The sequence below is a fragment of the Sardina pilchardus genome, chromosome 6 (assembly GCF_963854185.1).
Source record: "Sardina pilchardus chromosome 6, fSarPil1.1, whole genome shotgun sequence".
Lineage (NCBI taxonomy): Eukaryota > Metazoa > Chordata > Actinopteri > Clupeiformes > Clupeidae > Sardina > Sardina pilchardus.
In genome coordinates this window covers 27,126,596-27,153,721 of record NC_084999.1, presented here as the reverse complement: position 1 = coordinate 27,153,721, position 27,126 = coordinate 27,126,596, and the positions used below count along the sequence as shown (strand labels likewise).

The following is a 27,126-nucleotide window of genomic DNA, read 5'->3' as shown; positions in this document are numbered from 1 at the left end:
ATTCTGAGGCATGATATATCATATGGGCATTTTTGCACTGCTGTTTCAGTAAAGGATTGATTTTTTTTCTAATATGATGTCTTCCAGTCTCTCAGTCCCATTTCCCCATGGCTGGTTTGGTCTTGATCACCATATACTGGTATATATATATATATAGTGAACACCATACTGAACACCAATCAGTCTTAGGCTTACTTAGTACTTAGTTATTGTGTACGTGTTCAAGTGTGTACTTTTGCATTGAGTACCCGTGTACAGTTCTGTATATTTGCCCCTTTACTCCCCATCTCTAAAACCAAGAATTTGATTTTTAGAAAAGAGTGTTATGTTTTGATTGCAGTGTTTCATGTTGGCATAGATGTGAATTGTATATCCCCAAGTGCTACAGTATGTCTTATATGGCTGTGTTTAGAGTTTTGACATAATGAGCCAAATTCTGCAAAAAGTGTGTAAGCAATAGGCAAAAACTGTAAAGCCCAAAAATCAAAGAGCCACTTAATGTTGTTTTCAGTTCATTCCACCACAAACATTCACATGTCTCTCTTCGTGATTTGTTGGTATTGGGATTTCTGCCAAACCCTTTATCCGTAGGCTGTGTGTGTGTGTGTGTGTGTGTGTGTGTGTGTGTGTGGATGGGGGTGAGGAAGCTTCGCAATGGTCACATCCTTCTTCCACGCCCCCACCTCCTGGGCCGGAGGGAGGCAGGGAAGTTGTGTGCGGCGCTGGAGAGTTCCTCACTCTTTCCATGGGCTCCCCATCCACTGGCCCTCCTATCAACAGGCTATGTAAAGCAGGAGACCCAGAACCTTCTGTCATTTCTTTCCTAGTGGCTATCCTCCTCTGAGACTCTCTCTCTCTCTGTGTGTGTGTGTGTGTGTGTGTGTGTGTGTGTGTGTGTGTGTGTGTGTGTGTGTCTGAAAGTCTGTGTGCATGTGAGTGTGTGATCAGAGTGTCAAAGTGACTTGCTGTTCACGTGGCCTGAAGTATGTATTGTTGATCAGAATGTCTGAGACTTCATGTGGAGAGTGTGGACATGTGTTTCTATGTGTGAGTGACGTAAGAGACGGCTCAGTGAATGAGACACTGAATGGAGTAAAGAGTGTAAAAGGAGAACATCATTCTCTGCATGACGCACACACACACACACACACACACACACACACACACACACACACACACACACACACACATACGTACACAAACACACACGTGCACCCTCACAACACTTTCCTCACCTGGGTCCTCCATTCCCTCTGCGTGTCCACTACACTCTCCCAGTAGACACACTCACACACACACACACACACACACGCACATTTACCCTCACAACACTTCCCTCACCCAGGTCCTCCCTTCCCTCTCGTCCACTACACTCTCCCTGTAGACACACACACACAGACACAGACACACACACACACACACACACACACACACACGTGGACCCTCACAACACTTCCCTCACCAGGGTCCTCCATTCCCTCTGCGTGTCCACTACACTCTCCCAGTCGACACAATCTCACACACACACACACACACACACACACACACACACACACACACACACTCACTCACACACACACACACATGTGCACCTTCACAACACTTCCCTCACTCAGGTTCTCCATTGCCTCTGCGTGGCCACTACACTCTCCCCACGCATGGCCCAGTGACCTGTGGGTGGAAGGGGGGGACGAATCGCTAAAGATTCCTGGAATGTGGCGGCTGCAGTTGTATAACTCACAGCCATCCATAGCGTGCTGAGAGCAGGGAGGGGGGCGGGGCTTCCCTCTGTGACATCACCCCCCCAGCGGGGATATAAGCGTGTGTGTACAACACAGAGCAAAGCAGCACTGCACTAGACACACACACACACACACAGAGGCGCGCACCCGCACAGCCACACACACACACCTGAGCATTCTTCACTCCCTGCATCAGCCAGCGATCGCAACGTCTACAGTTGGCAGCCAGCGAGGATTTCTCTTCTCTTCTCTTCTGAACTCTGAGCTCTCTGATAAGGACAATGGCATCCGCACACAGCACCATCCTGGTCCTGCTCTCCCTGTGGATGACTCTGCAGACAGGTGAGTCACTTCTGCTTTTAAGAGAGATAAGTGTTTTTGATATTTAAGAGAAAAACGGATGGGTGCCTAATGTCTGATCACTATGATCATAAGATGCGGTAGTCTACTGTCAGAGGCTTAAGTTGTGGACTGTTGTTGTGGAAAAAGTCAGTGCTTTACTGTAGATTGCATTCCATCATGAAGTGAAGATATGCTCACAATCTTGTGGGAAGTTGACGAAACAGGTTTTAAGTAACATTCAATATTACCAGTGAAATATGAAATTGAATTACAGTGAAATGAATGCAGCCTTGGTCAGTTTTCCAATTTCCCCACTTCATCCATGGTCTTGTGGCCAGGAAACCTTGTGACTTCACAGTCCTAGTAAAACCAGTCTTCTAGCATCATGATGACATGACACCAATACTCCTCCATGCTAGTAATGGGTCTGTTACAAATGTTAGTGGTGGGCTTGTTTCTCCAGAACTTGTGAATAGATATAATACTGTAGATGTTCCTGGGCCTTGGCCAGCCATAGGTGGAAATGACTCCGTGCCATTCATGGTATAGCCATGTAGTTATAGAATTAAAGGTCCAAGGCTCAGATCAGCCATGTGCTGTTTACATGGTGTCCCATAAGTTTGATAGCATCTTGAGAGCAACCTGTGAGGGAATGCTTGTAATCTCTGGAAGAATAATCTAATATTCTGAGCTGAAGTTTCCTTGACGTGTGTGACCATCAATTCACAGATCACTGTTCACACGCAAAGTGTGTTCTACCTGATTAAGTGGGGGGCCTCATGTCAAAGTTTGTCAAAGCCCAAAAATGTCAAAGTTGACTTATGGCGTATTTGCCATTCTCCATCTGAGGGTGACACACGCACAGCGACATGGCCTATATGCTGCCCTGGGCCCATTCAAACAGCATGAGCATGAGAAATCTGTGGCTGTCATTCTGAACAAAAGCACCAGAACACATTGCTTCTCTAGCAACCCAGTCTCTCTTTTGCACTCAGCATTAAGTCAACAGCAGGCACAAAACACCTGCACATTCAGATGTGTGCCTGAGCGTTCCTGTTGAATTGCTCCTCTGTGCTTGAACTGTGCTACCGTCCCGTCCCTCAGTCAAATCGTCAGTACTAGGAACAGATAACCTCCCGGCTCAGAGGGCTACAGTGGAATGGAACAGTAAATTGTGATACAAAAGCTGGAATGTCAACACGGAGATACTTCAGAGCTGAATTGTCCAAAGATGATCTGTACTGGAAAGTTGTGTGTGTGTGTGTGTGTGTGTGTGTGTGTGTGTATTTTATGTGAGTGTGAAAGTGAGTGTTTATGTGTGAGGCATAATTTATGATGGTGATAACCCAATCTTTAACATCTCAGCAGATAGCCAAAGAGGTATTATGTCAGATAAATTCTTTCAGATCTCCACACAACCAAAAACTTAGCTACGCCTTAGCCACATACTTTGCAGACTACATTCCTTTGGCCCTTTGTGTCTCCAACCTGCCAATGTTGATCTAGGAGCAGAATAGATCATCAGAAACATCAGGTTTATCGGGTCATATTTGGCAACATCCAACCAAACTGCACATTAGGTACAACAGTTACATTTTAGTCTTGTATCGTGATGTAAGCTTATACCCTTCATTTACAGTATATACAGTAGGCACTATCTGGTCAACCATTAGCCAATCATATGTCTCCTTGTGTGCCATGCCACCAGTGAGCTAATACTGTATATTGCTATTACTGTTGATTGCATAAATCATTTCACATGTTAATGAGGTCAGATTAAATATATTCTATAAATAAAATAAATATTAAAAATAAATACATATTAAATATATGAGTGAGTGAATGAGTGAATTATGAGTGAGTGAGTGAGTGAGTGAATGATGAGTGAGTGAATGATGAGTGTGTTCCTGAGTGAAGAAGTGTTCCTGAGCATCTCTCCTCTCTCCTGCAGGTCTTGGGTTTCCGCTAGCAGACGGGCCAGATGCCGATGGAGATGATGACGATGCCCCAAAGGTCCGCAGCAAGCGCTGCTCCTGCACCAACCAGCTGGACTCAGAGTGCCACTACTTCTGCCATCTGGACATCATCTGGGTGAACACGCCAAGGTGAGAAAACACACACTCACAAACAACACACACACACACACATAAACATCTGGCATTATGAGTACAGACTCTCTCTCTCTGTCTAATGCCCACACACACATACAGTACACATACACAGAGACAGAGAGAGAGAGTGAGAGAGCGAGAGAGAGAGAAAGAAAGAAATAAAGAGAAAGACTCAGAGAAAGTATTATGGACGCTCAGACACACACAGGCACCTAGAGAGAGCCCACACACGGACACATCCAGGCATGCACTCATCGCACTTCTACGCCTTCACATAGTTTCGGTTGGAGCCTTTTCAGACAGGTGAAAAACGACACCCTGCCATCTCAATATGTTCAAACAAAAAAATGTCAATCCAATCACATGACATCAGTTATTCAGGTCACTGTTTTGATTTCTATGGAAATAAATCAGGGTCATCCCTGGAGACTAGCTGGCACGCTTTTTAATCTTAATGGCACTCACTATCGTGTAATTACGATTCACACATATTCGCTCCATATCTTCCGTCGTATCCGCACAGTGCGAGAGCAAGGTTCAGGAGAGGAGCCCTTGTTCGGGAGGGCCTGGTTGTGTGGGGAGGGCCTGGAAACACTACTGCATACTGACTCTCCCTCTTTCTCCCTCTCTCTCTCTCTCTCTCTTTCATTTTCTCCCTCTCGGTGCAGTAAAACCACAGTTTACGGGTTGGGCAGCGCTCTGACTCGGCGGCGGCGGAGGTCTGCGGGACGCTGTGCTTGTGCCAACCCTGCCGATCACACTTGCAGCCGTTTCTGCTTCTACAGGTGAGTTTGCGTGTGTGCATGTGTGTTTATTTATGTATCGGCCACAAGGTCACCCAGCCGTCACACCTCCGACAGTTGTTCAGAAGTGTCATCAAACCTTACCGATCACCGGTCTCATTTGCCGTTTTCGCCCTGACTCATGTGAGTGTGTTTGCGTGTGTGTCGAGGGTGTGTGTCTCGTTATTATCCCATGGCCCGGGGCTAATGAGAAATGCTCGCCCAGACTCCGAGTCCTCCGCTGGCTGACATAGGCATTCCCCAAACACAGACAGCGAACACAAATGTTATGATTGGCCTCTACTGACACTGGGTATAAAAGCCAGTGGGAGGTATTCAAGAACGAATCAGGGATTAATCATTCCCCGGAGTGACAGTTACAGACTATTAGAAATGACAAGAGGTCTATTATATCCATACATACTGAAAAGGCAATGGATTTACCATACCTTTGTTGCCCAATTGCAGTGCCGACATATAGTGTGTCAAAATGACGTTCAAATTCAGGTCAAACGAAAAGTACAGACTGACTGGTAAGATCTTCAGCAGATGTGTTCAGCTCCTAAAGAGGACATGTTTAAAATGCTACGAAAGTAAATAGTTTTGACTCAGCCTAACATTGTGCTATGGTCTTTTTTTCCCTAGCTCAGAGAATCCTGCCATTGTATTGGTGAAACCATGGCAATCAGAACAGGAGGCCGAAACAAGCATGCTGACTGTCCAGCGATCTCCTCAGGCCTCTGGACCAGAGCAACTGGCCCCACAAGAGCCCTTCAATGGAGCACGCTCAGAAGCGCTGACCCTTATCAGGTAAACATCTACTAGACACAAGGAAGCTTAGAGCATTTAATGAACATAACTGAAACGTTAAACTAACTTAAATGTAGCATTAGCATTCTCTTCTCTGACGGGATATTAAATATTATTGTTTTTTAGGAAGCTCTTTGGTGACAGTAGCCTGGTCATGGAGGAGGCATCCCATCCCAGAAAGAGAGCCCCCTGGGCCCTAAAGCCTGCCTACACATAAACAGCAGCATGAGGGACACAGAGAGGTGAACGCGAGCTCAAGAACAAACGAAACAGAGCACACCCTCCAGTGGGCGCCATAACATGGGGCCACTGAGCTGCAGAACAAAAAGAGGTGTCCCGAAACGGCCGTAGAGATGGTCTGGAGTCTGGACCACAAGCACCGTCCTGCTGTCCTGGCTCGTTCAGACAAGATGGCCGCCGGCGAGGGGATACGGGACACATCCAAGGACCGGCATCGAGGCGGAGGTGCACTGCAGAGAACGTGCGCCAACACAGTGCACGACACGACGCGGTCAGACTTGCAGTTTAGGGAGCAGTAATGTGTGTGTGTGTGTGTGTGTGTGTGTAGGTGGGTGGGTGTGTGTGTTGGTATGTGTGTGTGCACATACAGTAAAGGCATGATGTGTGTGTGTGATCACTGTTAGTTCATCATGAGTTGAGCTATAATGGGCCAGCCCCTTTAGAGCCATGGGGAACCATCTCAGTGACGCACGCTCTGGTTTAGAAAAAGTGGGATGGGACACTGGTATGTTTCCATGTTGTCCAGAGGGAGTGTTTTTATTGTTGCGCTCAACAACACTATCTCAGTCGTCTTTACAGGCCCCTCTTCTCTGGAAGCTCTAGAAATGAGAGCAAAGGTTATGATAACATTACTTAATTGCAAGAGATAAATTTGCACACGAAAATGCACTGAGAGAACATGATGAAGGCAAACATTTGGGTGTATGTGTACAGTATGTGTGTGTGTGTGTGTGTGTGTGTGTGTGTGTGCATGGGAGTATGTGTGTGTGTGTGTGTGTGTGTGTGTGTGTATTTATGCGAGAAGGTATGCACAGGATGAAGTGTTTGTGTTTGTGTGTTTGTTTGTTCTCAGTACAAACAAGCCTTCACACTCTTTTACCTGTTCATACCTTTCTCATCCATCAGCATGGTGTGTTTTAGCTCCATGTTTAGCCTGCCTTATAACGAAATGAAAACATGTCTGGTGGGAACACCCACAGCTTGCTTCATGTACTGCTCAGCTACCATCGCTCTGATATGTTTGTTATGGCAACATGTTACAAAGAAAAGGTACTTGCCAAAAACTGCTGGAATGCATCACACGTTGGTTGAATAGAGATGGGAACTTGTTTATTGTTCTAGTTAGTCATGTCTAATGGTCCTTTAGGTGAACTGGAGGAACCGGGAGTAGGTAGGATAAGGGGTAGAACCTCCAGAGAAGTCATGTGGAAGACTGTAGGCTACATGATCTAAGTTATTTTATCAGATATACCAGAACCTCCTCAAAATATTGTAGCTTGGTTGCTATTTAGGGGACCACGGTGGCACTTTGCATAATCTTATTCTTCAGTAATCATCATTACTGTAGATATTATTTACATGTAGAATTTATTTATGTAGAAATAATAAATTATTTATTTTGTTTATACTCATGTTATATCACTTTGTATTCCACAATATATTCCATCTGGTTTGAAAGACATACACAGACAAAGATAAATCATTGTTTAACCAGAGTATGTTTCACAAATTATATTTATCTAACATGGATGTAATGGATGTGTTCAATTTAAATAAAGCACATTTATGATAACACTTTTTACTTTTCTTCATTTGTTGTTCTGTTTATCTGATTTGTGGATCCTGCTGCGAAGAAAGTAACAACAATCTGAAACCTGGTTTGACAGACAAATCTCAGGTGTGAGACCCATGCCAGAGACCATGTTTAAACTCATGCCAGAAACCATGTTTGTAATGAAAGCATTACATTACCAGCCCTCTTCACAACCTTATCCTGTCATCAATAACTCAAAGATTAATTATAGTTCTGGCCAATTACTTTTTTTTTTTAATAAATAGAATAGATCACTGTCAACATACAAATCCCGAACTTGTAGACAGTGGCGACGCCCTCGTGAAACAGCCCCATCCAAGAGGATTGATTGGTAGAGAGATATCATGACATCATTTATTTTGCATTGAGTGGTGAAGGGAAGCCACCAGCAATCACAAGATTATCATCCACACAGATAAACAGAGAAGCCAGCTGAACAGGAGCTAACATGCGCGAGATGATTGTCGATATTGACTAAGCAGAACGCATAAACACATCTGGCAAGGATGAAACTCTGATGCTTCTAATGTGGTATGATTTCACAATAGAAAGAAATAAATCAAACAAATAGATCAGTTGCAGCAAGCTCATATCACATCACTGCTCCTCTATCTATAACTATATGGACAAAAGTATTGAAACACCTGGCCATTATATGTACAGGACCTTTTAGACACCCCATCCGAAGTCTATGGGCATAGGATAGCTAACAGCTCTGGGAGGAATAGAATAGAATATGTACTTTTTTGATCCCGTGAGGGAAATTAGTTTCTCTGCATTTAATCCAATTTTAACAGAATTGGTGAATACACACAGGTGAATTACACATTAACCCGGAGCAGTGAGCTGCCTGCCCAACCAGCGGCGCTTGGGGAGCAGTGAGGGGTTAGGTGCCTTGCTCAAGGGCACTTCAGCTGTGGAGAGGTCGGGGATCGAACCGGCAACCCTCTGGTTCCAAGCCCGAAGCCCTAACCAGTAGGCCACGGTTGCTCCTATGTTGGACAAGAAGGCCTGACTCCGTTAGTTAATCCTAAAGGTGTCCTATCGGGTTGAGGTGAGGTCACTGCGCTCAAGCAAGTTCTTCCACACCAAACTCATCCGACCATGTCTTTATGGATCTTGCTTTGCGAACCCTATGGCAGTTGAATTCACTGATCTCTTCAGAATGACAAATTCTTTCAAAGCTGTTTGTGAATGCAGACTGCATGACTTGATGTTTGATTTTATACACCTGTGGGTCTGAGTGAAACACATGAATTCAGTGATTAAGGCTGTGTTTACACTGGCAGGCCTTGATGCACAGTTCTGAAATAATCCAATTATTTGGACTGCCTGTTTACATCTGTGTTTGAGTGTGGCTCATCTGAAATATCTGTGTTTGAAAGGTTCACTAATTTGAATAACACTTGAGACAATCCGTATGAGCACCATTGGAATTTTGGTCTCTGAAATGAAACAGAAAAACAGACAGCAGGGCAAATGCAGATGCCTCCAACGGGGCAGGGTTTTGATTTTAATTCCCATGACAAATGCCGTTCTAGAGCACAAGTGCCGGTAGCCTACGTTACAGTTACATTACGTTCGTTGCTACTGGTTAGCATTAGCTTGCCAGGTGAGCGGACGAAAACGAAAATGAATAATTATTATTGTGGCCCAAAATCCCACCAATCGACCTCCAGATGGTCTCCTTCAACTGCAATACCAATTGGGCCAAATAAGAAACCACTGGGTCTTCGCAGGCTACCCAAACAGTGGATGTGGTAGACCTTCCATTATTCTGATATGAATAGGCTTTCTTATAGAGCAGGTGCATTATTTGTCAAATAAACCAGTAAAACAGCACCATGGGGTGGAATTTATAACATTCTTATCCAACTTCTGTCACCGCTCATACTTTTTTAGAGAAACCAGAGGAACAGTAGGCCAGATAACAAAGTCATATTGGTAGATAGTGGACCGCCGGTGAGAGGGAAAGGAAGAGAAGTAGGCTACAGTCACAAAGAGGTTGATGGAGAGAGAGCTCCAGAGTTTGGGGGCCATGGCACTGAAGGATATGCCACCCAAGGTGGAGGGAATAGACAATGGTTATGGTCAGAGGATCTGAGTGAGCGGGAAGGAACAATCATTGAACAAACTGAGCGTGGTTCAACTTTGAAGCGCAAGGCTCGGCTCGTCAATGTCAGTTTTAGAATATTCAGGTATTTTGACCAATCGGATCGTCTAAGGCTATGTACACACGTAGCCGGGTATTTTTAAAACCCAATATTTCCTCCCCTCCGTTTATAAAATAATTTTATCCACATTACCTCGTTTTGGGGAAGAAAAACCTTCCACACATAACCGAACATCTGCGGTTTCAAGGCACTCAGATCCATGCTTCTGCAGTGAACAGAGGTCGCACGTTTGACGTCAGAGCAGATTTGTTGTGGTTTTGGCGCATATTCTGACGTTCGAAACTGCAGATCTCCGGTTATCTCTGACTACACGTCAATTTATAAACGGAGAATGCGCATTTTCGCATGCGCATGCGATCTTCACTTCACTTCACTTCAGTTTTTTTAAACATTCGGTTATGTGTGTTGTCATGTGGATGACAGGTCCACACGTAGACAAATACCTTCGGTTAAGCAGATACCCGGCTAAGTGTGTACGGGGCCTAAGAACGTAACTACAAAGATAACCGTCTCTAGTAACAACGTTGACAGCAGCGTAACTTAGAAACAAGATAGAATGTTTTGGATTATTATTATGGTCTGAGCGTTGCATTACGCTTGCCGCTAGCTAATGTTATCCCCGCCTAAGGGGTCAAGAGGTCGCAGATGTAGGGGGGAGCAAGGTTGGAGGGCTTTGAAGGTGAATAGTACTCCGCATTTAATCCGGGACGGAACTGGCTGCCAGTGGAGTTGATGGAGAATGGGGGTGATGCGTGCAGATCATTTGGTATGAGTGAGGAGCCTGGCTGCAGAGTTTTGAATGTATTGCATTCTGTGAAGGGATTCAGCGGGGAGACCATGAAAAGTGAGTTGCAGTGATATTTGGAACATAATGAAAGAGTGAACAAATCTGTGCATCATTAACAGAGCGGAAGGGATGGAGGCGTGCAATGTTATGGAGGTTATATATCACTCGGTCAAGTGACATAACTATCAGACGCATTCATTGTAAGAGCCTCGGTAAAAAGTCTTGTTCGTCGGGTGACAGGTCAATGTCCAGGCTACATGTATTGTACATGCAAGGATGCTATCGTAGCTAACTCACTCTTGTTCCGTGCAAAGGTGACCTGGAGTTAGGCTGCTTTATAGGCCTTTGACTTGTAGTGCCACTTAACATAATATCCCTTCATTATCTAAATGCATTTATTGCACAGTACAGTGAAGACTTTGTTGGCGGCAATGTAAACAAATAACTGTCAGTCCATCCCGACTGGAACCGGCACTTTCATCATCAATTTTGAGGGGTTTTTTTTGAGAAAGGGAAAAAAGGTCGCACTTTGCATCTAAACGTGTTTTTTTTTATTATTGCACAGACGCGTTTTAGGCTTTGCGCCTTCCTCAGTGTGCTCAGGGTTTATTTTGAGAGACATGTAAAACATCAGGCTACTGCTGCCAACGTGTGAACTCCTCGTTATGGGTGGGTCCGTAATTTGCCACTCCAAGCACTCTGAGCATAATCTGAAACTATTTAATTTCACTTTTCATTGTATTTAACTTTTATTGTGTCAGATTGAATTTACGAGCGTGCCCTGTATCTGTCAACCCAGGGTGACAGGCACGAGCTGCGTGACATTGTTTACTTTTGCAGCCAGTCACTGCTGTTGTTTTATTGTGTTGATTATAGCAAAGTCATATCTGATTTATTTCCTCATGAATGAGACCTGAAACCAATGTGGAATACATGTGATTTTTTTCCCTGTTCACATGTCCATATTGCACATCGGAATTGGGTCACATTTGAAGGACGGTGTAAACGTAGCCTACAGTAAGTGGCATTAAGTATCGCAAGATTTTTATCCATTTAAAGTGTAAGGCCTTTTGCAGTATATGCATGCATGACATGTCCGTCCCCCCCCCCCCCCCCAGCTGGGTTGTGTTTCCCAAAACTATAGTGCTAACCTGTTAACAACTTAGTTGGTTGACAATGGGAAATTGCATTGCAACCAACAAAGTTGCTAACTTAGTAACTATGGTTTTGGAAGACACACTCCTGGTTAGTTTTTGGTGTAATTGGGCTCCCTACCCAACCTCCCAACCCAGCCAGCTATTTACAATGAAACGATTCCAGCCATGTCATACTTTTATGATCAGACAATGACTTTCAAATATTTGTAGGGCTGGTTCTATGTCTTGTTGAGATACAATATCAGCTGTCCTTGCGACGCCGCAATGAGTTCAATGAGGGTGTTGCACAAGAAACATGTCATAATGATCATACGAAGGCCAAACAATGTGCTACCGAAGACGCATTTTTATCGCCTACATAGAGACCTTTAGATTTCTCTGCCTTCTGTGCAACACACACCCATCTATTATGTACTGTACACCTTTGGTATAAACGTCAACCTTACAAAAGAGCCATGTGACAGTGACTTGTGGCCTGTGAGGGTTTATGGACTGCAGATCAACTGATCCACTGCCTCAGGTCTTATAGAGAGGTCACTGAGTTTAAGGTAGCTGCTGGACCCACATCGCTGGTTGCGCTGATTGACTCTTAAAAGCCAAGTGGCGTCAGGGCTGCCGAGCGGCCAAGCTCACGTACTGGGGGAAAAACAGGATGTCATTTTTCAATCACATTCCGTCTGAAGTTCTCTCCGCTGCATGCAAGCGAGTGGAGAATGAGCGGAAAAGTGTGTCAAAGGTGAGGGAGAGGAAGAGATAGCAAGTAGACAAGCATTGATAAGAAACTGATTAAATGGTGTCTTGTTCCCCCTTTTCCCTCAATATTCAACCCTGTGAGTGCACAGTATCCAGTACCATAGCAACTCAATAATGGTAGGAACAATATGTTGGATGTAGTTGTTATCTCTTGGTCATTTTACATTACATTTGTGATGCAATCTGGGAAAACCATTCACGTGGCGCACTCAAAAATCTTTCATTTTCGCTCTGAGAATGTCAGCAATTTCTGATAACATCCTGACCCTTATACCATCCTTTCAACATTCTACTGTCCCCTAGCAAAATCCTGGACACCATCCTCTCAAAATCGTAGATGTTGTTAGGATGGTATCAGAATCATAAGTTGGCAAAATTGCACCATGTTTCCCGGATCGTATCACTTTTACATTTGTGACCCTGCAAAGCAAAAGTCGCTTTGCGCTCAATGCTATATAGATAGATAGATAGATAGATACTTTATTGATCCCCAAGGGGAAATTCAGAAAATCCACGATAAACAAACGTTCGGGCTAAAATGTTGAATTTCACGTTTTCGCTTAATTCGACAGTACAGTCTACACTTTCATATTGTGAACAAATTTCACGGAAAAACATGCGTTTTGGCTCTTAAACCCGATGAAGATTCAGCACATTAGCAGTCATTCCCGTTGTCCACGCCGCTTAAAAAGGAGAATTTCTCCTTTTCTGGCATGTCGTGACAGGATAACCATGTCAACTTTGAATGCGGTTATCTTAGCGATAGTTTTTCAAATACCCTCGATATACATATCGTTGGAAAGCTTAATTTATGGCCGTTCATGTGAGCACAATAACTTAATTTTGTAAATTTTACCAAAGCAACTGGCTTTGCCTTGCAGGGTCAGGTTTATTTATACACTTTTGTCCAAAGTGACGTACAAAACCAGAGTAATCAAGTGTAATTACAATGTAACAATATAATGTAATACAGTATGAGTAAGAGACAATAGTGCAACAATAGTAGGCCTACTACCTTAACAACTGCAGGATGCCAGTTCAGGTTTGAGTTGAGCCAAGGATGTAGACAGGAAAGGTGTAAGGATGGAGAAGAAGTGCATGCTAAGTGTCAATTAAGTGTGTTTTGTTGTTGGATGGAGGTACTCCGGAAAGATCTGTCTTCAAGATGTTTTTGAAAATAGAGAGGGACACCCTTGTTCTGGTAGCAACTGGTAGTGCGTTCCACCATTTGGGGACTACGGATGAGAATAATCTGGATTGACTACTGTGTGCATGAGTTCACTGAAGGAGTGCAGTAGTTGGGTGGTAGCTTTTACAACAACATTCAAGTAAGTGGGTGCTGGAACAGGATGTCACTCTTGCAAACAAGCATTATTGATCGGAATTTGATACAGATGGCTACAGCTAGCCACAGATGCTATCCTTGATAAGCAGTGGGGCAATACTTGTGGTTGTTTAAAGTCCACATGCGCCACTATTTGCTGGGTCATCTGTAGTCGTTTCACCGTACAAGTTGGGAGGTCAATCGGAAGGGCGTTAGACACGCAAGATAAACGTGGCCTGTTGGGTGGCACATTGAGTTAGGTATGGGCTGATTGTCCTTATCTTGAATAGCACAAAGCAGAGAGGCTGGGCAACAGAGACAGTATGGTCAGAGAGGGTGAGTCAGCTGTCAATCAAGACACCAGAGAGAAAGAGACATTGATGTTGAGGTTGTGATGTCATGTTGGTTTGGCTGGGAAAGGGGAACTATGCAAGTTTGGAACTTAAAGGTTTTTTTTTAGAGAAAAACGAGAAAACGGTGAAACCTGCCAAACCTGCATAGTTCCTCTTTATTAAAACAGTTTTAAAACCATTGTGATGGTTACATGTAAATTACCTGTTGTGGTGAAAATAGCAGCTTTCTGCTCCCCCTACCATCTCCAACCGAACACCAACCTGGCAGAACCTGCACTTGCGTCCTGTCAAAGTCTGAATCGGGATGTCTTGTGAGAAGCGAGAATGAGTGAGAAACATCAAATGCTTTAAGGCAATCAATCATTTCAACATACACACACTCCCCTCAAGCACGGGTTAGCCATGTCGGCTAGCTATAAGAACAAGCAGTGGTGGTTTCATTTTTCAAATGTTCATCATAGCAGAGTCATCGAAAAGACCAAAGAGATGCATGGTTGTGAAATATGCACCCCAAAGATGAAGGGGGAGCTCCGTAGAGAAAAATGCGACAACAAAAGTGAAACATCGGTAAAGAAATTATTGTCTACAGAGGGGGCCTACAAAACATTCAGCTGAAGGTGTTGTTCCTTCATCCATGAGGACATATCACACAGGAGACACATTCCGAGATCTGTGCCAAGATCAAGGGGTCATCTGGAGGGAATGACAGATAGAGTCTTGTATCAGCTGGGTAGCATTGATCATCAAAGTGAGCTAGAACCTGGGCAGATAGACAAGTCACAGTTGTTACAGTTGGGCACGGCATTCTCCCCATTTCAAGTCAGTTTACCATCATTGACTTGGAAGCTGTCATACAGAAAGAAAAAACGTGCATATAGGACACATTTAATGAAATACCAGTTTACAATCAACTCATAAATATAAAATTCATGGAAAGACTGCTTTACGCAAAGACCTCGGAAGAGAGGTGAAAAAGGCTGATGGAAATCAAGGGTGTAGACTACAAATCTGTTGGAAACGCCAGTGCAGTGCAGTGTGCCTTGTGTTCTAGTTGATATATTTTGGTACAGTACCTGTTATGTCCTCCTAACCAGGATTCTCTTTGGCATGTTTTAGATGTGCTTCATAGCCATACTGTATAACACAATGTAGCTCTTAAGAACCATCATGCATAAAATGTCAGTCATGGTATATCCATGAGTCCTTTACTCAGCATGCGCATCCTAAAGCAACATTACATAACAAAGTAGACTATCATCATCACCGTCAAAGACCAGAGGAGTGAATTAGTAACGTAAGGTCATGCATGTTTGGGTACATCAGTGTAAAGTAGTGTGCCATGGCCTGACTGCCGAAGACACAGAGGAGCTGAGTTAATGAGTATGCACTGCTGAGGACCCATTTTTCACCACAGCCCAGTCCACTCTCACCCTGCATGAGACGGCTCTTTTATCCAGAGACGACTTACATGTCAATTATAGAAGGGCCATTCTCCCCAGAGCAACTCAAGGTTAAGTGTCTTGCTCAAGGGCACAATGGTGGAAGATTATTTTACGACACTGTAGAAAAAAAAAATGCTATAGTGTACACAATGTGCAAACTTGCTAAACTTACATGCAGCAGCATATGCATAAGAAATGGTGGTATCAATAAAGCAGAGAAGGCTTTCTTTTGTATTTGCCAGTGTTGTTTGTTCATCTGTTTGTTTACTTGTTTGTTTACTTTGGGTCGAGACAGCAAATAATCTGATTGTTTTAGTCAATGGTGACACCTGCTAGGAGGATTTGGGAGGGTGTGCTTTGTAGAATTTGGACTTTGGAGGCTTTGGACACTGTTCCCAGACCGAGGTTCTACAAACTCAGTCAGATGAATCTTGATCATGTATTTGTTACACGTACATTTTCTGGCATCATCATATCCTGGTGCAGTATTTGAAGGAGTAGGGAAAACAATATGTTTTAAAATATTTTATATTTATTTACATATGAATGCTGAGCCAGAGTAACTTTATCGCCCACCTGACCTGGGGTCACAACATCACTTGGTTCCCTGCTTCCTATTCTGTCTCCATCCCCAGACAAAGGACCTTGAGAGAATAGACATACTCTTGGAAACCTGACAGCAACATTATAAAGTCGGCCTAATTGGTCTTGCACATGTTCGCAAGTTCGACACCAACTTCAGATCTGAATTGGCAGGGCTCCTGTCGTAGACTTTCCCCCGAGAGACGACTTTCACTTGTTCGATTGTTTAGTGTTGTGGCCAAACGCACATGCTCCCTTCCATCCCTCAGAAAGGACATTAGCGTTGTGGATGGCCGGCCCTCCTGTTCCCCAGAAAAGACATTAGCACTGTGCGTGGCCAGCCCTCTGTAGTCCAGCTCCTTCACGTGTGACCGTCCGTCGCCACAACAGGAAAGGGCTGTTTCCTCAAGCACCCAAACAAACAAGCACCTCATTCTCCTCATTTCCCTGCCCGATAGCCTAGCGCCAACGCGCCATCTATCTAATTGCCCCCCTCATGTTTCTCAGGCCTTGACTGTTCACCCAGTGACCTGAAGAAGGAGTGTAACTTGGTGTCTGCCATAGGGCTGCATCTAATAGGTTTGTAATGTCATACATGCACATGATATTGCACAATGAAGGCAGTATTACTGGCACAGCATTTTGGGCCAGAGCCTGTGAGTGTGGTACAGCTAATAGTCATAAACTTGTTATAGACGATGCTGTATACTTTCATAAGTTGCTGCTGTCAGGAATCTGGGTGAGAGTTCAAACATTTAAACGTTTTATCACACTATCTGCCAACTATCAAAAGCCAGTTTTGTTTGAGTGCTTGTAAAATGCTATCATGGCGGTGCAATCATGACAATGCAAGATGACATGACAGATAGCATTATTATTATCCACAGTTATATCAGTAGATACCGATTACCATAATGTCTCTGATTGGCTGGTAGGGTTAGGCCTACTATTAATTGGGACACCTATGAAGTAGATCACAAATGTTTAATCGCCATTCCATATCAGTGCCTATTTGAATGGTAAGTATGTTAAATGAGGGTTCAACTAGGAAGCAGGCTTCGCAATGGAATCAACTGTAAATAATCTAACTACCCTTTGTTATCACTGTCAGAAACCAAAGAAAGTAGTCTCCTTAGTAGGCTCCTTTTTAAACTGAACCGTTTCTTTTTGTGTGCTATAGATGCATGATGACTATTGTCTATACATGAGGGGCAACCAGGCGATGAGCAGGATCAACAGCCTTTGAGGTGTCCTCATATATGGAATGAATGGAATTGGCAGAGGACCCCACTCTGCATCGCTTCGTGGAGCACTTTGCCACCTCCCCGTCCATTAATTCTGTATACCGAGACACCTCGGTGGTGGTCATCCCTTACACACACACACACACACATACACACACACACACACACACTACACTGCACATATATTATACTAGTTATGCTCCACCTGCCTATACGGTGTATATCACAGTGCGCTTTCCTGCTTTAATGGCATTCTAGACGCAAATCTACTTACTTTATCTAACATAACTTACATGCCAATATCTGAACACCTGGAATACCACCTAAGACAAAGAGAGTGTGACAGAGGTAGACCCAGAGTTGTGTTATGTAATACACAGACACAGAAACAGCGCACGCCAGGGATCCAGTATAGTCACAGTCAGTTTGCTGGCTAAGCACCAGGCTCATCAGTACTTTTCCTGTCGTGTGTTTCATAATCGGCAGAAATCCCCATCATGACTAATGCCACCAAACAGCAGATGACTGTTGACAACAAATCAGACCCCACACAGTGACGCAGTGACGCAGTGACGAAGACTCACCACTTTGGGACACACGCTAATCAGTCATTCCAGTGCAGACGGATCTGACAAGCAAATGATGTGTGTGTACCGTGAGCCCAGGAGGAACCCACGTACAGTAGTGTAACTGAGACAAGACCACACGGTGACAGCATGGTGTGCCACGGCTCTGATTAATGCACACACATTATGGATCCACGAGACAACGTTATCGCACGCTAACTATCAAATTAATCACATGACACACAACGGAACACACATGCCACTGGTAGCACACACATTTGCATGTGAAGCTTCCTGTGATACTCAAAAGTCATTGCTTGCATGGGGCGCAGGAGACATCGAACCTTCTCACAAACAATAACTGATTGCAGTCCAATTAATGTATTGTAGCATTCTGGACCTGTTCAATCATTCATTCATTTATTCATTCATTCATTCATTCATTCATTCATTAATTCATGGGCAATGAGCAATGTCAGGCAATGTGCAAATCTTTTGTGCTCTAAAACAATCTAACATGTGGAAGCATTGTGCTGTTGACCTCCCCGTGTTTGCCCTTAGAATGGCATCAAATAAGTTTACAAAGATTCAATTGGCTTTAGTTCATTTTTTCGCTTGTTGCCTGTCAATGACATTATGGGGTCCTCTCTGTCTATTTCTGCCCTTGTTCCAAAGCCATTGACCTTCTGCAAAGACCTTCATAAGGGAGAGTCCCGCGTTTGGAGCCATGCGAGAAGATGTGTTCCGTGGCCAGGTGAGATCTCCATAAAGGAAATGCATCTCTATCTGTGTTTGTCTTCCCCCCGGGGGCTTACTGACACATGTAACGTGATATAAACGGAAAAGTTCGGCTATCATTAGAGCCATTGAGTCACTGACTAGACAACGAATAGTCATACGAAACCTTGTCAGGACATGTTGACTTGGCCAGATACGCCTTCTAAACGTGATTAATTTAGAAACTAATTACATGGTTCAAAACTATTACGGCTTTGTTAAAAACATTGTCCTGGCTTTGTGGTGTTCAGGTCAGGTCATCAGACTGTCACTGGGACAAAGGTCGGACAGGGTTTTTAACCCTGTATAACAACGTTTCTGGACAGAACAGAACCCCTTTTCCTGAAGTCCCATCCGTAACAGACTGTTGCCATGTGAATGGCAATTTACAAAGATCTGCAGGGATAGAGCAATGAAGCAATTAATCAATTCTACTCCCTAAAAAAAGCTAATCATTAAGGACAGGCAAACAACAAGTTATCACCTTGGCCAACTGATGTTTGCTCTTTACTTAAAATACTTCTATGCTGCACTCAAGATAGAGTAAAATTAGGAAAGCGGGTGGTTACCTCATGGTATGTTCTGGATTTGGAAATTCTTCATGTTAACGTGACCTGCAAGGTGACCTTGGGATTGTGGCAAATGGGCTGCTCTCTTTCCAGCAGTCATGGCTGACCAGTATAGCGTGTCCTCTCACGAGAACCACATTTGGTCTATCTTACGAATCATCTGCCACGCCAAGGCAGATGGACAACATGTGGGTCTTATCCTTATCTCTGATAGATAATAATATTTAATAGCCATTGACCATCCACACCCCACGCTACTTTCGTTTGCGCTTTGTACCTGGAGGGTGTATTTGCTGTGATGTGGCTCCATGGTAACTCATATTCATGGTATTCAGGTCTGGCTCCATTTCCCCCTTTTAAACTGCAATCACATCATAGATTAGCACATAAACAAATGATACCGTTTTCTCAAACATGATCATCAGACTTTCTGGCCACATGCGCGTACCCAATTCACACACACATGCACTCATAGACAAATGGTTTTACTTATCAACAACTCTGTATTTATCTTATAGGATTGGGTTATGATTTTAACCCTGACCAATCTAAGCTGGGGAAAACTGTATTTGCCACTGATTTATGGTATAGCTATGTTTGACATAAAGAATGACCGGCATTCACTGTCCTGAATACTTTTTATAATACATACTTCTGTGTATATGGATTGTGTCCATGAACAGTGAATATTAGCAGGTGCAGGAGCAGAACATATGGCCATGATTTGGGTCATTTCACGGCAAGAACTTTTAGGTCAAGTACATCCTCCAGTTGTCATAAGGTTTTAGCGCCAACTAATCCCAATTAGTTCAAGAAAATAATCCAACATTCCTGGATTTAAAGTTTATGGACACATGGAAATCCACAAGGCCTTTTAAAGGAAGTATTTATAGAACGAGTGGGAAATGTCATCTTGGGATTAAATATGTAAAAACTGGCAAAGCCCCTCTACTTGCATTGCATTGTGTTGGACTGAATGAGACTTACACAGAATTAGAGAGTTTGTGGGCATTGATGTGCACATATCAATGTGTACGTTCTCCCCACTGACTTACATAAACAGTTACCACAGTTAAAGAATTTTAGACCAAACCCTCTTACATCATAGCCCACTCCAGTACTGCCTCTTCACCAAAGACAACACACCTGTGCATGACTCTAACACCATTGCCAAGTTTGCAGACCACACTACGGTGATTGGTCTCATCAGCAACAACGATGAGACGGCCAAGGAAGTCCAGCATCTAACATCGTGGTGCACCAACATCAACAAGCTAGCGCGCGCGTGCGCGCGCGTGCACACACACACACACACACACACACACACACACACACACACACACACACACACACACACACACACACACACACACACACACACACACACACAATACTGTATACTATTGTCTACACTGCACATATCTTAGTTATGCTCCACCTGCCCATACGGTGTATATCACAGTGCGCTTTCCTGCTTTAATGCCCTTCTGGTTAGACGCGAAATGCATTTCCTCCTTGTCTACTCTTCACAATGTCAATATCGTTAAATCTAATGTAGGCCTAATCTAATTAAATTTCAGTCCAATTATAATTTTTCAATCTCAAAATTAGTGACACCTCCTTCCAGTCTTCTGTGAACAAAGACTCTTGGAAGGACTGAAAAACAGCCTGTTTGCTATGTTTCATCCATGTGCGTGCGTACCCAAACATACGCTGTGATGGTCGCATCCAGCTGTGTATGCTGGAATGTGCTGCAGCTGTCTGTTTCAAGCCGACATTCCTGCGCGATCTGTTTGCTACGCTCTCAATTACCACCCAACGCTCTATTATTAGCGCGTGGCCGCGAAGGATGGTCCCCGGAAAGCGCACTCTCTCTTTTACCACGAGGACAGGAAATGCTCCGCTGTGTCCGCTACAGAAACAGTCGGTGGCCATGCTGAGTGAATCCCTCCGTAGGGGCAGATGGGCAGCAGTGTTGCTGTTGTTCTGATAACACGCTGACAGGGTCTTGCGTAAGATGAGGCAGGGGGACATGCACGTCTCTTGTTTTCGTTGAAATCTCCATTCCACGGCAGTGTCCCCCTGCAAAAGTTACTACATCCTTTAGTTTGCCTTGGCTAAGTGAGTGACTGGGTGGCTATACTGTAGCTTTCCAAAGTAAATCTAAGTGACCTGAATGATATGATATATCTACATGTGAGGGACATGTAATAAAGAATGGGATGGACTGGCTCTTTAACTGTTCAATGGCAATGTGGAAAGAGTGAAGTGCATCTGAAAGATAAATACTTATGACCATACCAAATTGCTGATTTGATGTGATTGGAGAGAGAGAGAGAGAGAGAGAGAGAGACAGACAGACAGAGAGTGTGTGTTGGAGTTCAAAAGTGTGGATTGTTTTAATTTTGATTTACACCACTGTTGTATTCATACGTCAAATGTTAGATCATGTGAGATTCTGTGCTTGTCTGTGACCATGTCATTTCCATATATTTCCATTCATTGTATCTCTGAACCGAAATGGCAGAGGATAATTGGTGATGAATGATATCTGACTTCTCTGTGAACCAGGAAGGCTTTTGGTCCAGGAACTTCAGTGAGGATATTGAAATCACGGGGGGTGGAAGACGATACTGTAGTGCTGTGTTGTGGCTCAGTCTAGTCGATGCAATTGAAATTTAACATTTTAAAGTTATTGTGTCAATAAAGAGAGGAGTGTCTTTTGGACAAGGAAACCCTGGCTCCAAAATTGTGCTTGGGGGATGTCCCTTTGCTTTGTTGCTTCGATCAACAAAGCTGTCACATAAAAACAACCCTTTTATAGCTCACAGCTTCCTGCTCAACACTGAAAAGTCCAACTTTTTTTTTTTCATGTTCATGGTTTTATGGTTTCATTCTTGTTCTCTAACGTTAACAATTTCCTCAATACTTGTAATTATGGTTGACCACAGATATTGTGAGGCTACTAATGTCTTGTCTAACCCCTGAAAGACTTAACTAACATCTGTTGATATGTGACTGAGTTCGAGAGGCTATAAGAGTTCAAATTGCTATAACAAGACAACAACACCAAAACTGTGTTGCAAACAGATTTCTGTATCCATTTTTTGGCAGATGTCTACTGATATTTTTAAGTTTCAAGTCTCCCTTTGGGTGACCCTGTTTCACATCACAAAGCTATGAATTGTGGTTAATTCCCTTGAGTGAAGTTTGCATAGATGCAGATGTCTGCATATCTGCATTCACCAGTGGAATCTGCAAAGGCTGTACAGATGCAGACTTCTGGAAAGAGCACAGAAAGGGTGCGAGCGAGTCCTCATGCGCTTCACTATTCCACACTGGAACAGCCCTGAACCCCTCAGGAAGCTAGCGGGAACACACCTCAAAGTCTGAAAGTCTGTGAGGGGGGCCATTCAGATACTCAGCCGCTGTCTGGTGGTGATTGGTGAGAGTCCCGCCTGTTGACCACAAGATGGCAGTACAGAGTTACATAACGGTTCTGCTCCGTGAGGCCACAGTGGGTTATGGCTTGGCCCTTGGCTTCATGTGGACAGAGGATATGCTGAAACTATGCACATCTGCTCCATACGTTCATGTTTAGTACATGATGTAATTAAAACGATCTGAGTGAAGAGACAATGCACACGTCCCAGCTCCTTGACTGGCAGAGCAATGCACTAACACAGTTCTCAAATTTGATTTAAAAAGGCAACAAGAAATCCAAGTGCCTTTAAAAGCAGCGTGTGATTCTAATTCAATATGTCTTTTGACAAATTGGCCTTCGCTTTTCATTGATAAATAGATGGATTGTTTATTGTCATCAATAAAAGAAATGTAATGTTCACAACACTGCTATTTGTTCCCGTTGTTTAATGTGTAAAAAACAAACAACGTTTCGACCCTACTGGGTCTTCACCAGGCAAAAAAAACCCCAAAAAACCCATTACATGGGAGCAAATAGAAGTGTTGTGATCATTATTCTTTTTATTGAAGCTACTCTCCATTTGTCCTGCACCTGCAAGGTGGGATGTGCACATAGCTCTTTTTGAACATTGTTTATTGTCATAGTAGGCTATATCACTACACAAAGAAATGAAGATGACAATCTCTCACTTAGCAGCATGAAGACAAAAAGATAAAGTGTCAGCAGCAATAAATAAATATGGTGTAAAAAAAAGGATTAAAACCAGAATAAGAAAACCAGTGCAATCAACACACTATAATTAAAGTCCAGCTTAGCTTAGTTTCGTCTCTTAGCAACTCATTTATGGCCCTGAGGGGAAAAAAAAAACCTATTTCTCATGCGGTTTGTCCACACCCTTGACCCTAAGCCTGTCTGAGGGTATAGGGTGTCAAAAAGAATATGGCCAGTGTGTGGTGTATTATACAGTACAGACGCTTGCTGCTCTTCTCTGCAGCCTACTGGAGTAAATGTCCTCAAGGCTTTGAAGAGAGGTGCCAATGGTTCTCTGGGCTGTTTTAATTACTCGCTGCCTGCAGGTCTTCTCTCTCCTCAGTGGTGTCTCTGGAGAACTACACCGTACAGCTGTATGCCAGCACACTCCCGATTGTGCACCTGTACATGTCTGAGGAGTTCCTGCGGGGGACTATAGTGCACCTGTACATGTGTGAGGAGTTCCTGCAGGGGACTATAAAAGTGTATCTCAGGGTTCACAAGAAAAATCTCTGCAGTGCTGAGCCTTTGGTACATTCATTCCACCAATGTAACAAATGTATTTGTCTAAATCGCACAAAAGAATTCCTAAAGATTCCTCATTTTTGTAAAGATGTCGAGCGTTTGCTTTTTGTGGTTTGGGTACTTTTTTAACCATTGTGCAGTCAAGAATGGTTGCTTTGTTTAACTTTCATTGTGTGAAACATGCAGCGTCGTTGATGCTTTTCAGTGCAGGCTCTGGCATGACTAAATTGGCACATCAGTGGCTAATAAGTAACATTACCACACCGTACAGCTGTATGCCAGCACACGCTCTATTGTGCACCTGTACAAATGTGTGAGGAGTTCCTGCAGAGTCCACTGCATCGTAGGGTTTGTGAAAAAAAGAGTCTGTGCTGAACCTTTGGCTCTCCATTCTGTGTGTGCGCACTCAAAAAAATAATTAAAAAAATAAAACTGGTGGTTGTAGACTACACAGTGCTGGCTCTGTAAAATTGGAAACAGACACAATTTTGCAAGCCACACTGTTTCAGCCATTCAACACATTACTGTAAGCTTGTTTACTGTTTGGCTCAAACAAACATTCGCCAGTTTAATCTATTTAGCAGCGTGAACGACTCCATGAACAGCTGTTCCTACTGAAATCACATTGTGGTATCACATCATCATAGCTTACATTAAATTATTCACACACTTTCATGACACAATGGTTCCATGCAGTTCAGTCATACTGTATGTCCGCTTAACAAAACGACCCTAACATTCCAGGTTAGTTTGGCCTGGCTGGTGGACTGTAAAAAATCTCCAAAAGCCCTTATACTTTACCATGACTGTCAGTTGAGTTACTTGAAACACACCATAGTAACTTGCAAATGGTATACAACCTTATGAGACCTCTTATGATTTGAGTAATGTTTATGTCGACAATGTAGACCTGCTTATCCAGTTTGACTTTTCGGTCTTTTTAAGGCAATGACTCCAGTTGTTATAGGCCTATTTTTGTCATAGTCTATTTGTAAACGTCTTCACTAATAGCCTGATGATAATAATAATAATAATAATGATGATAATTATAATAGTAATAGCAATAGTAATAGGCTAATGATAATACCAGAGAATGTCTAATAAGGGACGGGCTCTGATAATACTAATAAGTTAAAAGATTTACTACCTAACTGCATAATGTTTGCTTCTCATTTCTACTATTGCTTTGAATACAGGTGATGCCCTTTGAAACGATGAAAGCAATCCAGCAAATCCTGACTGATGCCGCTACATGTTTGGAGGGGATGGGTACCCGGGATGCTTGGTGTGAATTTGGCTCGCTTCCTTAACTTGGCCTTCTGGGTAATGGAGTGTGTTAAATTGTGTTGTCAAGCAAAACGTTTACTCTGTGCAGTTTCACTCAATTGTTATAGGACTACAGATACCAAAATGCCGGCCACATGATTTCCGGTACATAGCGAAAAAGTTTCAATGGGGGTTGGAAAAATGAGAGGCGAGGAAGTGGCTCTGTTACAATTGCAATCTACTGAAACCGGAGTCAGAGGAAGAGGTGGGCAATTCGTAAGACGTAAGAGGGGAAGGTAAGTAATGTTACTTATTAGCCACTGATGTACCAATGTAGTCATGCGAGAGCCTGCCCTGAAAAGCATCAACGACGCTACTGTTTCACACAATGAAAGTTAAACAAAGCAACCGTTCTTGACTGCACAACGGATAAAAAGTATCCTAACCACAAAAATCAAACGCGCGAAATCTTTATAAAAATAAGGAATCTATAGAAATTATTTTGTGCGATTTAGACCAATTTATTTGTTACATTGGTATAATGTTTAAACTATAACAAAGTTATCTATTGTCTGTAATTCCGCTTCTTTGAAAAGAATGGATAGTCCCATTCTGATGGCAGTCACAGCCTTCTCAAATGATGATGACAAAAACACAACCTCTATTTGATGACAAAAAAATCTAATGTCGAGCTCTCTAGTTTGAACGATTAAATGCCAACATGCATCAGCAAATCAAGTTAATTAATGGACAACAACCTTGTAGTTTTAATGTCGAGGTCTGAACTGAGTGTCTCTTCTTGTCAATACAGCCTAGGCAACGTTACTCCCGCTGGCGATGTATTGGTTGTTGGCTGTGCTGGAGTGAAGACGGTGCAGGCGTTGTCGGGTTTGAAATGATTGCTGTTTAGTCAAGCAACTCCTGGCCGACGCCGCTGCTGTTGCAACGACACGGGTGCTCATCTTCATCTCTGAATTTCAAATTCTGTGTATCTCGTCTCTTGGATGCTTCGTATTCGCGCCGTCGAGGTCAGAGCGCAGTACCATGCGTTTGTTTTTACGGTTCGCACGGAGTTGCTGGCTTCGCCATTCGTTGCACTGGACTGTTGTATCCCTATTTTAACCAATTAACTGTGGATCTACGATGATCGCGGGAGAAACGTACGTTCCTGTGTTCGGGGTAAAATCAGTTTAGCCGCTGGCGCTCTTGTTATGAGTGACTGGTAAGTTGCCATTGGAAGTGGAATGTAGGCTGTCACCTGTCTTTTGTCTCTGATTTATCATTTGATTAGACATGGCCCATTGACTAGCGAGTCTCTATTGAGATGATACAGGAGACGGTGCAGCCTCAACATCAATCATTCCTCAAGAGCATCGACATTCTTCTTCACGCCTGTCGGTGATTGCCATCAGTCACCCTGAGGCTGATCACCTACCTACATATTTATGGTTGACATCAGGAGGAGAATGTCTGTGTAGATAACCGAGCGTTACCATCTATCGGCAGTGCCTTAAGTGCCTTATTTTATTTTGTTGAGAAAACCAGGTGCATTCATACGCCAGTTATTTCTCTCCTCTGTTTTCACTTATGGCTGAGGGGTATTTGAAATCAGTTGAAGGGCAGACTGAACGCACTGCTGTTGTGTTGTTTTTCTTACGTGTTTTGCCTCATGTCCCCATCCAGGCTGGATAGGCATGTTGGAGTGATGTGCCTCCCTTATGGCTACCAGCTGTGCTGCCTTTGTGAGAGTGTTGTGCAGCGCTGTGCTGCGCTGCGCTGGTGTGGTTGGACTGGAAGCATCTGAGCTGGCCA

The 27,126-nt window shown here is 43.5% G+C and overlaps 2 protein-coding genes across 2 annotated transcripts in view; both read left to right on the top strand.

Annotated features, from left to right (window-relative positions):
* The first annotated feature begins 2,023 nt into the window (after positions 1 to 2,023).
* On the top strand, positions 2,024 to 7,510 carry LOC134083431 (endothelin-2-like). Its single transcript, XM_062539755.1, has 5 exons — positions 2,024 to 2,084; positions 4,036 to 4,189; positions 4,864 to 4,980; positions 5,623 to 5,787; positions 5,914 to 7,510. Exons 1-5 carry the CDS (start codon positions 2,024 to 2,026, stop codon positions 6,002 to 6,004), a joined length of 588 nt encoding a protein of 195 aa, XP_062395739.1. The 3' UTR covers positions 6,005 to 7,510.
* A 17,978-nt stretch (positions 7,511 to 25,488) lies between these two features.
* Positions 25,489 to 27,126, top strand: part of phactr4b (phosphatase and actin regulator 4b) — a 60,781-nt gene continuing 59,143 nt past the window's right edge. Inside the window, exon 1 of the mRNA XM_062539266.1 lies at positions 25,489 to 25,610. The gene's annotated coding sequence lies outside the window, so the exon portion shown is untranslated. The remainder of the gene's footprint in view (positions 25,611 to 27,126) is intronic.

Bases quoted from the DNA above. Each gene is read 5' to 3' on its own strand.
- LOC134083431 (XM_062539755.1), top strand. From the start codon at position 2,024: ATGGCATCCGCACACAGCACCATCCTGGTCCTGCTCTCCCTGTGGATG. The intron at 4,190-4,863 runs GTGAGAAAACAC...CTCTCGGTGCAG, and splicing joins ATCTGGGTGAACACGCCAAG to TAAAACCACAGTTTACGGGT. The intron at 4,981-5,622 runs GTGAGTTTGCGT...TTTTTTCCCTAG, and splicing joins AGCCGTTTCTGCTTCTACAG to CTCAGAGAATCCTGCCATTG.